General features: G+C 46.9%; 1 protein-coding gene across 4 annotated transcripts in view; it reads right to left on the reverse strand.

The window, feature by feature from the left end:
• The window catches only part of ZDHHC14 (zDHHC palmitoyltransferase 14), a 271,873-nt gene that overhangs the window by 34,051 nt on the left and 224,979 nt on the right, over nucleotides 1-12,843 (reverse strand). For all 4 annotated transcript variants that reach the window (XM_082475610.1, XM_082475608.1, XM_082475611.1 and 1 more), the window contains exons 4-5: nucleotides 6,169-6,306; nucleotides 2,874-2,922 (exon numbers count right to left, since the gene is read on the reverse strand). In XM_082475610.1, coding sequence (XP_082331736.1) covers nucleotides 2,874-2,922; nucleotides 6,169-6,306 — 187 coding nt within the window. The remainder of the gene's footprint in view (nucleotides 1-2,873; nucleotides 2,923-6,168; nucleotides 6,307-12,843) is intronic.

Genomic DNA, 12,843 nt, shown 5'->3' on the forward strand with positions numbered 1-12,843 from the left:
AAGAAGTGACCTGGTGACTTCTAGTGAGCTTCCTGGATGGGCTCAGAGAGAGATCCTCTCAAACCCACCTGCACTTGAGTGCCTGATTCCTGGGTACATCCTACCTGAAGGCCTGTGGGGTTGACAGGACAATGGCCTCCCCAAAGATGCCCTAATCCCTAGCAGCTGTGAATACATTATCCACATGGCAAAGGGGAGTCTGTAGATTGAAGGTCATTGGCCTTGAGATGGGGAGATTTTCCTGAATGATCTGGATGCGGCCACTCTTTAAAAGCAGAGAGCCTTTCTGGCTGAGGTCAGAGAGACAAGCGGAAGAGGCAGGAGAGACTCAGAGCGTGAGAGGGATTTGATCCCCTGTTGCTGGCCTTGAAGAGGAAGGGAGGAGTCAGGGAACGGAGCAAGGAAAGGGGCCCTCAGTCCTACACCCCATGAGTTCAGTCAACTACCTGAATGAGCCGGAAGAGGATTCTCCCCTGAGACTTCAGATAAGAATCCAGGCCGGCGACACCTTGGTTTCAGCCTGGGGCCCAGAGAAGAAATCAGCCCAGCCTACTGGACTTCTGACCTACGGAACCGGGTGATAAGAAATTTATGTTGCTTTAAGCCTCTTTTTTTGTGGCTATTTGTTACAACAGCAACAGGAAGCTAATACAGCCGGCACGTGCCAGAGCAGCGTTGGGAAAGGCCCTGGCCCGGATGTGCCAGGGTGCCCTGCAGCTGTGTCTGGAGGCTGTAAGGGGCCTGACACGCACTCAGAGCAGGTTGTGTTGCCACAGCTGCAGCTGCCAAGCTTCTGAATGTGGAGGACATGCCTGGATAACACCTGTAAAAGGGAAAAATGCCTGGCTGTTGGTTGAGAGGCTCAGCCCTGGGTATGGCAGCACTGTTTGGAAAGGCAGTGGCTGAGATTCGTATGAGCTTTCAAGAACCGCGCCATAGGAGAAACTCTTTACCTCTACTTGAGAATGATATTTCAAGGGAAAATAAGTTAAAGTTTGCTCTGAAACAAGTAAGAGCATTTCTCTCCTTCGTCCCCTTTCCACACGAACAGCACAGTTTGCACACCACTCAGACACACTGTCACTCCTTCTCTCAGCAACGTTTGTCTGCTCCCCTTACTGGAGAACGCAATGCTCTTGATTACACAGACTATGAGCACAGCCAAACCAGGAGAACAAGCAGACGTGTGCTCTAGAAGGACGTTCTGGCAGATCTGCCCATCGCGTATATTGCCACACGTCGTCCAGCACGGGCCCAAGGTCTCAGGAAAGGCACAGGTGCCTGGGACAGGGGAGGGGAGGTGGCTAAGCCTGCCACACTCTTGAGGCTTCAGAAAGCATTCCAGCTGGCAGCCCAGACCTCAGTGCCAGTTCTGAGCTGCATTCATAAAACTTAACAAGACCAGCATGTTTTCATGATGGAACTGATTTCCTGCAAGACTTAGACGAGCCTCTTCTTCAGGGAAGAAAAGACAAGGCTTGGCTGTAAGCTATGCCAAAGCAACATGCCTTGAAAACCGAAGGACACAGAGAAGGGATGATGGTGGAGGATGGTTACCCCTGGCAGGGTTGGGGAGGGAAACGAAGGATGGCATTTCCCATGGGACCTGCTTTTAGCAGCCACCGATGCTGAGAATTTCATTCCCAGCACAACCTTTCCTTCTGGCCAACTTCTAGCTAACTCTAGCTTCTCAGATCATTAACAGAAGACAGGACATACCTGTGAAATGTACTCTCCAAGAGCCTTTGTACATCTTCATCTGTCCTTGTCCCTTTAAGAGATTAGCAGCTGACTACAGAATCTGTAGTAGCCGCCAAAATTCTGTGCTGCCCATGAACACAGAGGCACCAAAAAGGAGACACTTTATACTGCGCACGCGCGTGTGTGTGTGTGTGTGTGTGTATACATATATGGGACCACATGTACTCATCACACACACACCAGCTTCCAGGGACACGGGCTGGTTTATTTTAACAGCTAAATGATGGACATGATATGTATATCTTAGCAGAGTTCTTCATTCTTTAAGAATTCTCTACCACAAGATGAGGATTACTCCTGGGAGTGACAAGGAGTTCAAGTCCAGTCTAACTGGTTATGTGAAGAAAGAGAGGTGGGTCCCAGGTGGAGCCAGGTCAATGGGTCCAGCTGGCCGACTCTACACCAATTAGTGTCAAACCTAGGGGGACAGGAGAGGGAGTGGGAGCCCATTCAAGCACTTAATGGGTGAAATTTTTCTTTCAAGAACTTCAAAATACTATGCTACATGCCCATATATACTGTTTGGGAGGATGGGATGAATCCCAATGACTTGAGACTGACCATCTTTAATCCATTCAGAGCTATGCAAAGGTGTTCTGTTCCTACAAATAAATACGGGGTTAACCATACTGCCCAGGGGAACGCCGAACTGTGCCCCCAGTGGGAACCCACACAGAGGGTCTGAGGATCCCCATGTGGTGACTGCACCAAGACAGGACCCACACAGGGGCGTCTGTAAATATTCTGTAGGGACCACCTGCTGATCAAAATGAAGTCAGTTGGATCTCAGCCTGACTTCTCCCCAGACCAACCTGATGTAACGCAAATCAGTGTGGGTTTCTGGGGGTGGGTAAGAATTCACACTTAGTTTTCTAGTGAAAGAGCACTTCAATTTAAACAAGGCTAAATGAGTCACTTCGAGGTTCAAGCATTCAGTGGCTGTTACTCACACAAGTGAGTATTAGGGAGTTCTTTGGATACTTTACAGAAGGAAAGGCAACACGATTTATGAGAAGGAAAGCCAAGGCACAAGATGAAGAGGTTATTGAGTAGAAGGCCAGTCCAATACTTAACACGTTAGCATTGTAAAAAACAACAGCCAGAAAGGATATCTTGCAGGACTGTCCTTAAGAGCATTTAGGAATCCTGCTTGCTGTGAACCTGTGGGAATGAAAGCAGAATTTAGTATTCAAACATCACCTCCAGAAAACAGCCTTCAGGCTGAAAGCTCTCTCATCTACATAAAAATAATAGGTGTCTAAAGAGCAATTAAATAATTACATTTTGTAGTTCTGTAGAACCCAGTGCACTGATCAGAGACTGAGATTCCACTGAAGCTATTCAACAAGAAAATGGCAGATTCATAAGCAGACCCAACATCTGCAGGATATTTTTTCAATAAAAGCAGATGGACGTCTGCATACTTTCCCATAAATTATAGTTCTGATTACTCCTTTGTTTTCCTCATTTTAATGGGAAAACAGAATACTGTATGCTATTTTTTTCTCTTCTTTTATGAAAGACTGTTTTCCCAAAGTTTGTTAACTTTTGACCCTGGGCATCCTGTAAACTAGGCTACGTATAAAAGATGTCTTTCTCTGCATCCCAGAGTAAACAAACTCACAAAGCTGAAGTTTATTACTGATTCCTTCTGGGTTTGAGACATATTAATATGAACTGTCTGCACAAGAAAACATGTCTTCAGGGGCCTGAGTAAAGATGCATCTGACAAGAAGCGATTTTTATTTTATGTATTGGCGTTAAATGCTTTTTAAAAAGGAAAGCCCTCACGGAGGAGCTCTTGGTGGTCCCACCTTGGGGTGGCGAGGCTGGGTCCATGTATTTTGGGGACATAATCTGGCCCTGGGGCGGCTGTGAGATAAGCGGGGAGGACGGATGCCATGGGACCGGTTTTAGCGCATCTCCGTGGCCTTGTCTGCTGGCGAGGCTGCAATGTGGGAGAGAGAGGCAGGGCCCCAGACTCCTCTGTGTAACTGGAGGCCAGGCTGGCTACTGGGAGGCTACGGTTGGGACGGCTCCAGTTCTTCCTCGAGCTCCCATCCCCTCTGTGCCCACGGGCCACCGCGGAAGCACGAGGATGTGCCGTTTGCTAGGATGCCAACCGGTGGGAGAGCTAAGGAGGAAAGGTGTTCTCTTCCATCCCTGCTAGGCCAGGAGGGTGAAGCCAGCACGTGGACAGATCTTAGAGCAAACACAATCTTGAGGCAAAAGGAGGGACGAAAAGAAACGATTTCTCTTTCCCTACTGAACCCCAATTGCATCGCTTTCCCCGACTCTGCTTCCAGATGTTACCTTCCCAGCAATGTCTGTGACCGCGGGCTTCCTCCCCGGCCACCCCTCGCTGTCCTGTGTCCCCTCTCAGAGCCCACTTCCTGGCAGGGAGGACTCAGGGAACAGTCCCCCAGCTGCTCTCAAACAGCTCTCTGCCTTTGCCAAGGCTTCCAGAATCTTAGGGGGATCACAGAGCCTCGTAGAACCGCTTGCCCTTCCTGAGAGCAAATGGGGGGTCAGGCGGGCTTGTTCAGTGGGGGCTGTAGTGAGGATGCTGAAGCAGGGGAGAGGAAAACTGTCGGGTAACTTGCAGGCAGATAAGTTCAGAATGCTTTTTTGTGGAAGACTGGATTACCAGTACATCAGCATAAACTACAGCAAGCTCCATTTTGCCGAAACTAGGGGGAGTAAAACTTTAGAGGAGATGAAAAATGCCACTGTGGTGGCAGGCGTCGCTGTGTGTGCCTCTGCGTGTGTTTGTGTTCCCAGAGTTTATGTGCGAGGCTGAGCAAGTGAAAACTGCTTGATATCCAGAATGTAGGGGCAAGGCCATAAATGAACGTGACTGTAGATAGATAGATAGATAGATAGATAGGCATTTTGAAGTTGCTAAAGACGATATAAGATGTAATGTTAAGTATACATATATATTTAAGATATAAGATGTTAAAGACTATTTTTCAGTGTCATAAATATGCTGGAATATCAGTACTTCTGTCTTCTCTAGTTGTGTAAGCAATTGCTTCTACTGTCTATTAACACATACATAGGACCCTAGTTACACTTTTGCCATTTTGAGACTCTGAAAATAGAACAGGTGCCTTGGCAGAGCGCTGCAGCATCCTTCCCAGGAGGTGTGGAAGGGGTCTCTAGTCAACGTTAATCCTCTTCTTCCCATCCCACCAAGTTATGGTTCTCAAGCATGTATTACAAATTTGTGTCACGTTCAGATAAAAGGATTTCAGTCAGAAAGAATGGGAACTAGGATTTAAAACGCCTAAGAAAATTTGGGATAGGCCATTCATGTCCAAAATTGACCAATATTTAAAAAGAACTGATGTTAAACTTTCCATACCAGCCGCTTCCCCCAGCCCCTGTACAAACCCCACCAAGAGAGCAGCGGGGAGAATGTGTGTGTCTAAGTTCAGCCTTAGCACACTGTGGTTTCAGCACTGCTGCAGGGAAGCAAGTGAGGCGTGTGTCCAGGTACTTCTGGAAACATTCCAGAGAGAGGCTCTGTACTTGCTAATGGGCGGGTGTACTTCAGGAATGTGGACAGAGGCCATGCTGGTCTTTAATGTTGCTAATGGAACTGTAATGGAAGTTTAAGGCTCACATTTATAGGTCAAAGCCAAGTGGCTTCCTTCTCATCACTCCCTATTACAGGAAAGTGAGGGGCCAGGAAATGGAAGAAATTCAAAGTTATGACCTCAGGAAGGGTAATGAAATATGCCATTTGCTTAGGCAAATATATATTAAAGTCATTTATAGCCACACTTCATTTTTAATAAAGTTGCTTCCTTCATATGCCAGGGGTAGCTTGCCAATGTTCTGGCAGGTAATTAAACATCTTATCAAATATATATCTTTAACATTTATAGATATGTCTGTAAGAAAGCTCAGTCTTTATCCCCATTTTTTTTTTTTTTTTTAGGGAGGGTGACCTTTCCTGCTTAAGTAGATATCACATTAAAAAAAAAAAAGCTCTTGTTCAATGGGTATCATTACAGCACATTATCCTTTGTGAAAACGTGGGAGTAATTTTTCCTGGGGATCCGTTAGCAGAAGAGAAAGTGAAGTCACGAGGGTGGAATAGGGACCATGTATCAAGGAGAAGGTCTTGTAAGTGAAAGAGTCTGATCCAGGGTGCCCCTGGCAGCTGCTGTGGGAAAGATGGGGATTGGGGGTGGGAGGGAGAGAGGTGGGGTGACAAGGCTGGGAGGGAGGTGAGAAACAAAAAGGGGGCAGGCTGGAAGCGAGGAGGGGGCTAGGGAGAAGGGGAAAGAGAAGAAAGAGAGAGCCCGGAATGACCAAAATATTAAATCAAAATTAAATCAGAAAACTAAAGTCAGGCAAATGGTTACATACGTAATCTGATTTCGCCAGCATACTTACGAAGAATGACGTGGGTGATAACGAATGCAAATATAAAGACTGTCAGAAAAGACAGAGATAAAATAAACATATAAAAAAATCTGTAGTTTCTTTTCCCCACACAGTTGCCTACCCAGGGACAGTGGTGATCAAATCGTTCTGAAATGAGAGGCAGAAAAAAAAAAAAGGAAATCAATTAATAAAATGTATTTTCACTTGAGGGAGCTCCCCCCCAATACTCTAATAATATAACAGAATGGTATCATTGTATATACGTACTTCCAAATTCACCACTCAGAGAAATGCTTACCGTTAAGACATTTCAAGAACATAATTATTCTTTCAACAGAGCTTAGCTGTTTTGAAGAAAACAAAACGTGTGCATTCTATTCTCATTACAATAGAAAAGTAAAGATTTCCCTCTTTTGTACAAGAAAGCTCTTTGGTTCACAGAACAATCTTCCCTTAAGATGGTACCAACACTCTTGATGGTAATTGCTGGGCTGGGCTGGGCTGGGGCTCAGCCTTTCATGGGTGTGTGGTACTGACTGACCATCTTTCCTGGTAAGTGTCCAAGACAGAGGCCACTAGGGGCCTGGGACAGGACAGAGGGACAATCCCTTGTTCTCCCATCCCAGTTATAGCTGTTTTCTAAAAAATGTCTCTGCTATTTCAATAGTCGTAGGAGAATTGATACCATTTTAAAAATGATCTATGATATTCAAATAATGTAATACACCTGATCTTTTAGTCCACAATTCTCAGCTTCCTTACCTGTAAGACAAGGATATTGTATAGAGTCTTGTGGGGCTAAATACCGTCTGGGAAAGTATTTTTAAAAAAACAGTATGCGGTGCTTTAAGGTTTGTCAAGAGATGTCACGTACATCAATACATTTGGCCTTGAAACATTCCTATGAGGAAAATGATGCTGCTGCCCTATTTTACAGATGAGCAAACTGAGGCTTAGAAGGGAGACTGCCTGCAGGGGCCGTACAGCTCAGAGGCAGTGGAACTAGAATTGAGGCCAGGTGTTTCTCGGGGCTGATCCTGTCTTCCCAACGCACAGGCTGCCTTGAGCACTTGGTAAATGACTGAGCAGTGGCTTTGGGCATTTTTATACTGTTATCCCAAACCTGTGTCGTCTCACCTTGGGGATTTCACACAAAGTCTGCAGGACATTTGTGATTTGTTCTTCCCCTTGCAAGCAATAGCAAAGTGCTTCTCTACTCTTCAGCTGATCTATTCAGAAGGCCTATCCAGAGTGTCGTTCTAACACATCCACTCACAGCAGACTGCCTGCCGCAGGTCGGGGAGGAAAATGCTACCCTTTTTCACTTGGGCTTTTATCCAAGCTTAGCTTTTACCCAATTTTCACATCTTATCTGTCTATATGTGCTTTGAAAACATACAGAGAGGCCTCTGTGAGGTGTGACTCTGTAAACAAAACATCATAAAGTTATGCAAGGCAGTGCTTCCTTTCTTTCTGGTCACCGATCATACACCACTCATCTCATATTTTATGTCTAGTGCAAGCTTATTTCTTGAAAAGGGCATGAGGACGCCTGGAGACAGTGGTGGCAGAGGAACTGTAAGATCCACCGTTGTCTGCAAATGACATCAACAAGCAGCAGCCAGTCTGAGCAGAGGACACCCAGAGAGAAATTTCAAAGCTCACCAGCCTGGTGACAACCTGACGGCCTATAAGATGCTGACATTCAAAGGAAAGCAACTCCTATTGGTGTGTCCGTGTGAGTGACACGTTAACATGTGTTACCAACCCCACACAGCTGGAAAAGTTAATCCCTGCACAAAAAACAAACCTCATTTCCCCAAGTCACTGATCTACACAGGCTGTATAATGGAGAGGTCTATATGAAACAGGCAAAAATAGAAAAGAAATCAGAGTCATAGGGAGGGCAGGAGGGAGGGAGATTCAAGAGGGAAGAGATATGGGAACATATGTATTTGTATAACTGATTTACTTTGTTATAAAGCAGGAACTAACACACCATTGTAAAGCAATTATACTCCAATAAAGATGTTAAAAAAAAAAAAAAAGAAATCAGAGTCAGTGGAATTTTCCTAAGACTTTGAGGCTGTCATTTTGAGAAACCTCTTTTCTTCTTAACACACGCCTGTGGAAAGTGAGAATGACAAGTGGAGGCCGGGGAAGCCCAGGTTAGGTTGGCACCTCTGGTTTCAGCTGTGAAAGCTGATCTCCAGATGCCAAGCAGGTGGTGGATTGAGCCTCTTCATTAAAGTGAGACTTGCCCACCAGCAGAGGAGACATCAGGGCTTGGGAGGCAGAATTAACACTGTGGATCCCCCCCAGGCCAAGTACCAAGGTCTTCATGGCTCCCGGTAATCATTTCTATGGGGGCAGGTGGTAGCTGTATTTTTAACTTAGAAAGTTTACTATTAGCTAAGCTGAGATAATGTGCTTTCCCGAGCTGCCAAGGAATGAAAGCAACAGATGGGGCACATGAGACCCTTGGGCACGGGGTCCGGGGGGCTTCGGAGGAAACTAGTGCTGTCTCAGAATGGGTGCGAACACCTGGCTCCCTGGCAGCCCTGAGCTGGAAGCAGTTTCCATTGGGAAATTTGTCTTACTGAAAACTTTTTCTTGGCTGACGAAATTCCCACTAACAATGTAGGCTTGCGGAGAAATGCTTCCATTTAACGGTCTTCATGTTCTCCTTTGTGAGTGTTGTACGCGCGCTGGTAAATGAGCCTGAGGGCTGGGTGCGCACATCTGTGGAAGAAGGAAGCTCAGAGCCCAGGGCCGCCTCCCGGACCCCGGTACCCTCCTCCGTCCTCCCTGACTTCCGGGGTGTCGGGGCGGGAGAGGGGGCTGCACCCCGGGCTGGGCCTGCCTGCGCCTCTTCTCTTCTCTGCGGACTCTCTCTCTCTCTCACCCAGTAATCTCCTCCCCCTCGGGGTTCAAATGCCAGCTCTACACTGATGACGCCCAAACGGCCGCCGCCGCCTTCATCCACCTTGTCTAAAATCATCTGATTTACTTTCACTTGCGTTTGCCTGCCAGCTCCACCGAGCCTTTAATAAATATTCGTCAAGGACTGAATAAACCCTCACGCTGCCACGAGGACGTCCCGTGAGCAAGCACGTTGCCCAGGGCTGCACGGCTAACAGCAGCCAGGCGGCCCGGTTCTAGCGCCTTCCAGAACTCTCCCCCCACCAAACGCCCCGCCACCCGGGGTGAGCGTCCCCGTGAGCCCCGCACCGTATCAAGCGCTGGGACCACTAAGAAGAGAAACAGCGGCGTAAGGAACCCTCCACGGCTTCCAGGAGTTCCCTGTCTCGTTGGCGAGGGCACTATTTTCACAACCCAGAATATTCCTCAGACCCAAAGAATGAGCCTCTAACAGAGGAAAGCCGAATTTCGCGAGAAAACCAGCCTGTTCTCTGACGATGCTGGTGGCACACAGCGCCCTCCCTGACGGGCCGAGGAGAGAATCGGGGCGACGGGCACTCGCCCCGCCCTCACTGGCTCCACACAGGGGGGCCCGTGCTCCTGTTTCCAGGAGGGAGAGCAGACAAGAGCCGGGCACCAGCTGGCACGCGCGTGGCTCCCCGGGACTGAGTGAGGCAGTGATGGCCGGAGGGAGAACATCTGGAGCCGGGCCACAGCTGGCCACGTGGCTGCATGCACCGCACCACCTGAGATGCTTCAAACAACTGCTATCAGAGGGCAGACTGCGTATTTTCCGTGTGGAAAAACTGGATGGTGTGTCCTAGGCACCAGGGGGTGGGAGGAGGGTGGGGTGTGACGGCTGTTCTTTAAAAAACCGCTTCGGACTTGCTGCTAAATCCCTCAGCTCTGAAGTCTGGGTCCTGCCAGAAAGGAGTGGTCTCTGCACTGCAGCCTCTCTGGAGGGTCCCTTTAATCAAATGAGGTGCCGTTCCCTACACCAGGCTGCTGGGTACCTGTGCTCAGCTGTGCTAAGCGGAGGGACAGAGCCTCGGGGGAAGGGAACGGAACATGGGGGGCGGGGTGGGGGGTGATAACCTAGAAATTTCTCTAAAATAATGAGAGGTCTGAGTTCACCAGCTGGGCATCACGCTGCCCTGGCGTGGCTTATGGACTTTTTTTCCCTCCTTCCCCAGGTGAGGCCTTGCGGTGAGAAATCATTTCCAGTCACCTAATAGCCCTGGCACCTAAGTGCCTGGCATGTAGCACACACTCGAAAATATACACTAAGCAAAGGAAAAAATGCCATTAATTGCCTTTGGTAGTTTTCCGAGTGATCCCTGCTCCTGGCTGCCAGGTGGAGAGACTGGAAAATGCTCATGAAAAGATGAGATTTCAGGCATGCCGACTACAGGAAAGGGCAGGGGTCCATGAAATTTGAATATGTGCAGAGAAGGTTGAGGGTTGGAAGATGCGGATAGAGGCTGAAAGAGCCGATGGGACAGTTGTTAGTGTGAGTCAGCTCACGGAGAAGCAGCCTCTGGCCTGTCTCGCTAATGGTGGGAAGCAGAGGTGGTTTTATTAAAAGCTCCATAGGGTGCCATTGGGAGACCCCGAGGCTTCGGGTGGAATTCACATCAGGGGGAATTCCAGGCAACTTCAAAGTCACCAGATCCTAAGTGGGGAAAGAAGGTTCCATTAAGATGGCCAGTGGGAACACAGTTTAGGCGAAGGAGTTATGATCCTATTTTGTTAACCCCAAACTCTAAATACTAATGAAAAGAATATTATCAATGATGATTAAAGCTACCATTCACTGAGTGCCTCTTCCATCGTTATCTCATTTATCCTTGACCACAGCCCCATGAGGTAGGTGCTATCCCCACACTTTTGAGACGAGGGTGCCACTGAACCAGGTGAGGTACCGCAGGTGCTGAGCTGAGGGATTAGGCCACTCCTCTGATTAAAGGAAGATTTGATTTCCTGGAGAGATGGAGTATGAAAAAGAGGCCTTAAAAATAAGTAGAAATGGAGACGTATTAAAATTGGGCAGGGAGAGAAAAATCCACTGAAATATTAAGGGAAATACTAATGGAAACGTATTTGCAAAAGTTGTGTTTGAAGGTTGCCAGAAAAGGAATAAAAGCGTTTGAAAATGTTAAGAATTTGAAATCTCCCAGAAGTCAGGCCCTCAAGAGATAAATAAAATCATATCCTCTGGCCAAGCAATTCTGAGTTTTCCATACAGTGGTCCTGGGCTCTGTGGCCTGCGTCTCCTCTCTGCAAGGGTGTCTTGAGAATCCTGTGAAAACTTCAATGTGAAACTTCTCATTTAAATGTTAATTACACTTAAATTAAGGTAAATGTTTTTAAAGGTATGAAGGGGAAAATTACTTTTTCTTTAAACCTAGGACATTTTTACCTCCAAAATTAGAAAAATGTTGCCTCATGAGGTATCTTTTGCCTCTTTAGAATGATGAATGCTGAGATATAGTGGTACGTGTGTTATTACCTGGCCTTTATGGTTCCCACGTAATTGAAAAAATTATGTAATAGGAACATTTAAATATGAAACTAGCTCAAGTATCAGAGGACCATATTCTTAGACACTAAATAATTCATGCTGTTCTAGATCTTTTGGTAAAGTCTAATTATAGCCTTGCCACTGTGTTTACTGATTTCTGGAGAGCAACCTCACCTGCTAACTCCACTCCTCTTCTCACTTTTATCCAAACTTTATTGAGTCCTTGCTATGTGCCAGGCACTGTGCTAAGTATTTCACATGAACTGCGTCACTTAATTCTCAAGAAACCTTGTGAGGTTGATGCTATTATGCCCATTTTACAGAAGAGGAACATGCAGACGGAGGAGTTGGCATTGGAGCCCAGGTGTTAACCTGTACTCTTAACCACCACCTGTTCCCACCTCCCGTGCCAGTTCCCTGCTGGTCACTGTGCCAGGTGGGCCCTGAGGACCCAGCCCCTCCCTCCTGGGGAAGCACCCTTGGGCACCCGCAGCTCCAGGCATAGCACATCAGCAGGAATGGGAACAAGAGTGGACCATGGCCACACCGGGACTGGCACTTGTGTCGGTGGCCCCTTGGGCTTCTTCTGGTTCAGGGCATCTACCCTCTGGGGGATGTGGAGAAGACCTAGCTCATGTCTGGGTGCCCACCCTCAATCAAGAAGTAATCTCACCTGTGAAAAGATGGCCCCATTCTCAGCAAAGTGAACATCAGAAGAAGCGAACTTCTTATGGAGACATACAGATTGGACAAACCTGCTTGCCAAACACTATTTATTGAGACTGTGTGGCTTGGGGGTTATTTGGGGCAAACGGATGTATCAGGGAAGGTTTCTTATGCCCCCCCCAACACTTCTTTGCTCCTTTTCTGAAAATGATTTCTATCTGTTTAATTTTATGGTGCAACAAAATCAAGAAATCATATTAACAACTCTGTGGCCTTAAAGTATTAAAAATACATCTCTTCTACACGGGGACTTAGTTTCTTTACATGTAAAAAGTTGGATTAAATAAGCTCCAAGACACCTTTGAGATGTAAAATTAAATGTCAAGCAACTCTGTGTTTTATTAACACCTGTAGGGATTCTTCTGGTCTTCAGTCCTTGCCAGTGTCCCATAAATTAAGATTCTGCAGCTTTTAGCTCCTTTTGTTAAAAAATCTAAAAATCTTCAATGTAAAACCAATTAGTAAATGTAGAATCGTTGTAACCGTTACACTACAATTTAACATAACCTTGGACC

This window comes from Balaenoptera physalus (assembly GCF_965194825.1).
Source record: "Balaenoptera physalus genome assembly, chromosome: 9".
Lineage (NCBI taxonomy): Eukaryota > Metazoa > Chordata > Mammalia > Artiodactyla > Balaenopteridae > Balaenoptera > Balaenoptera physalus.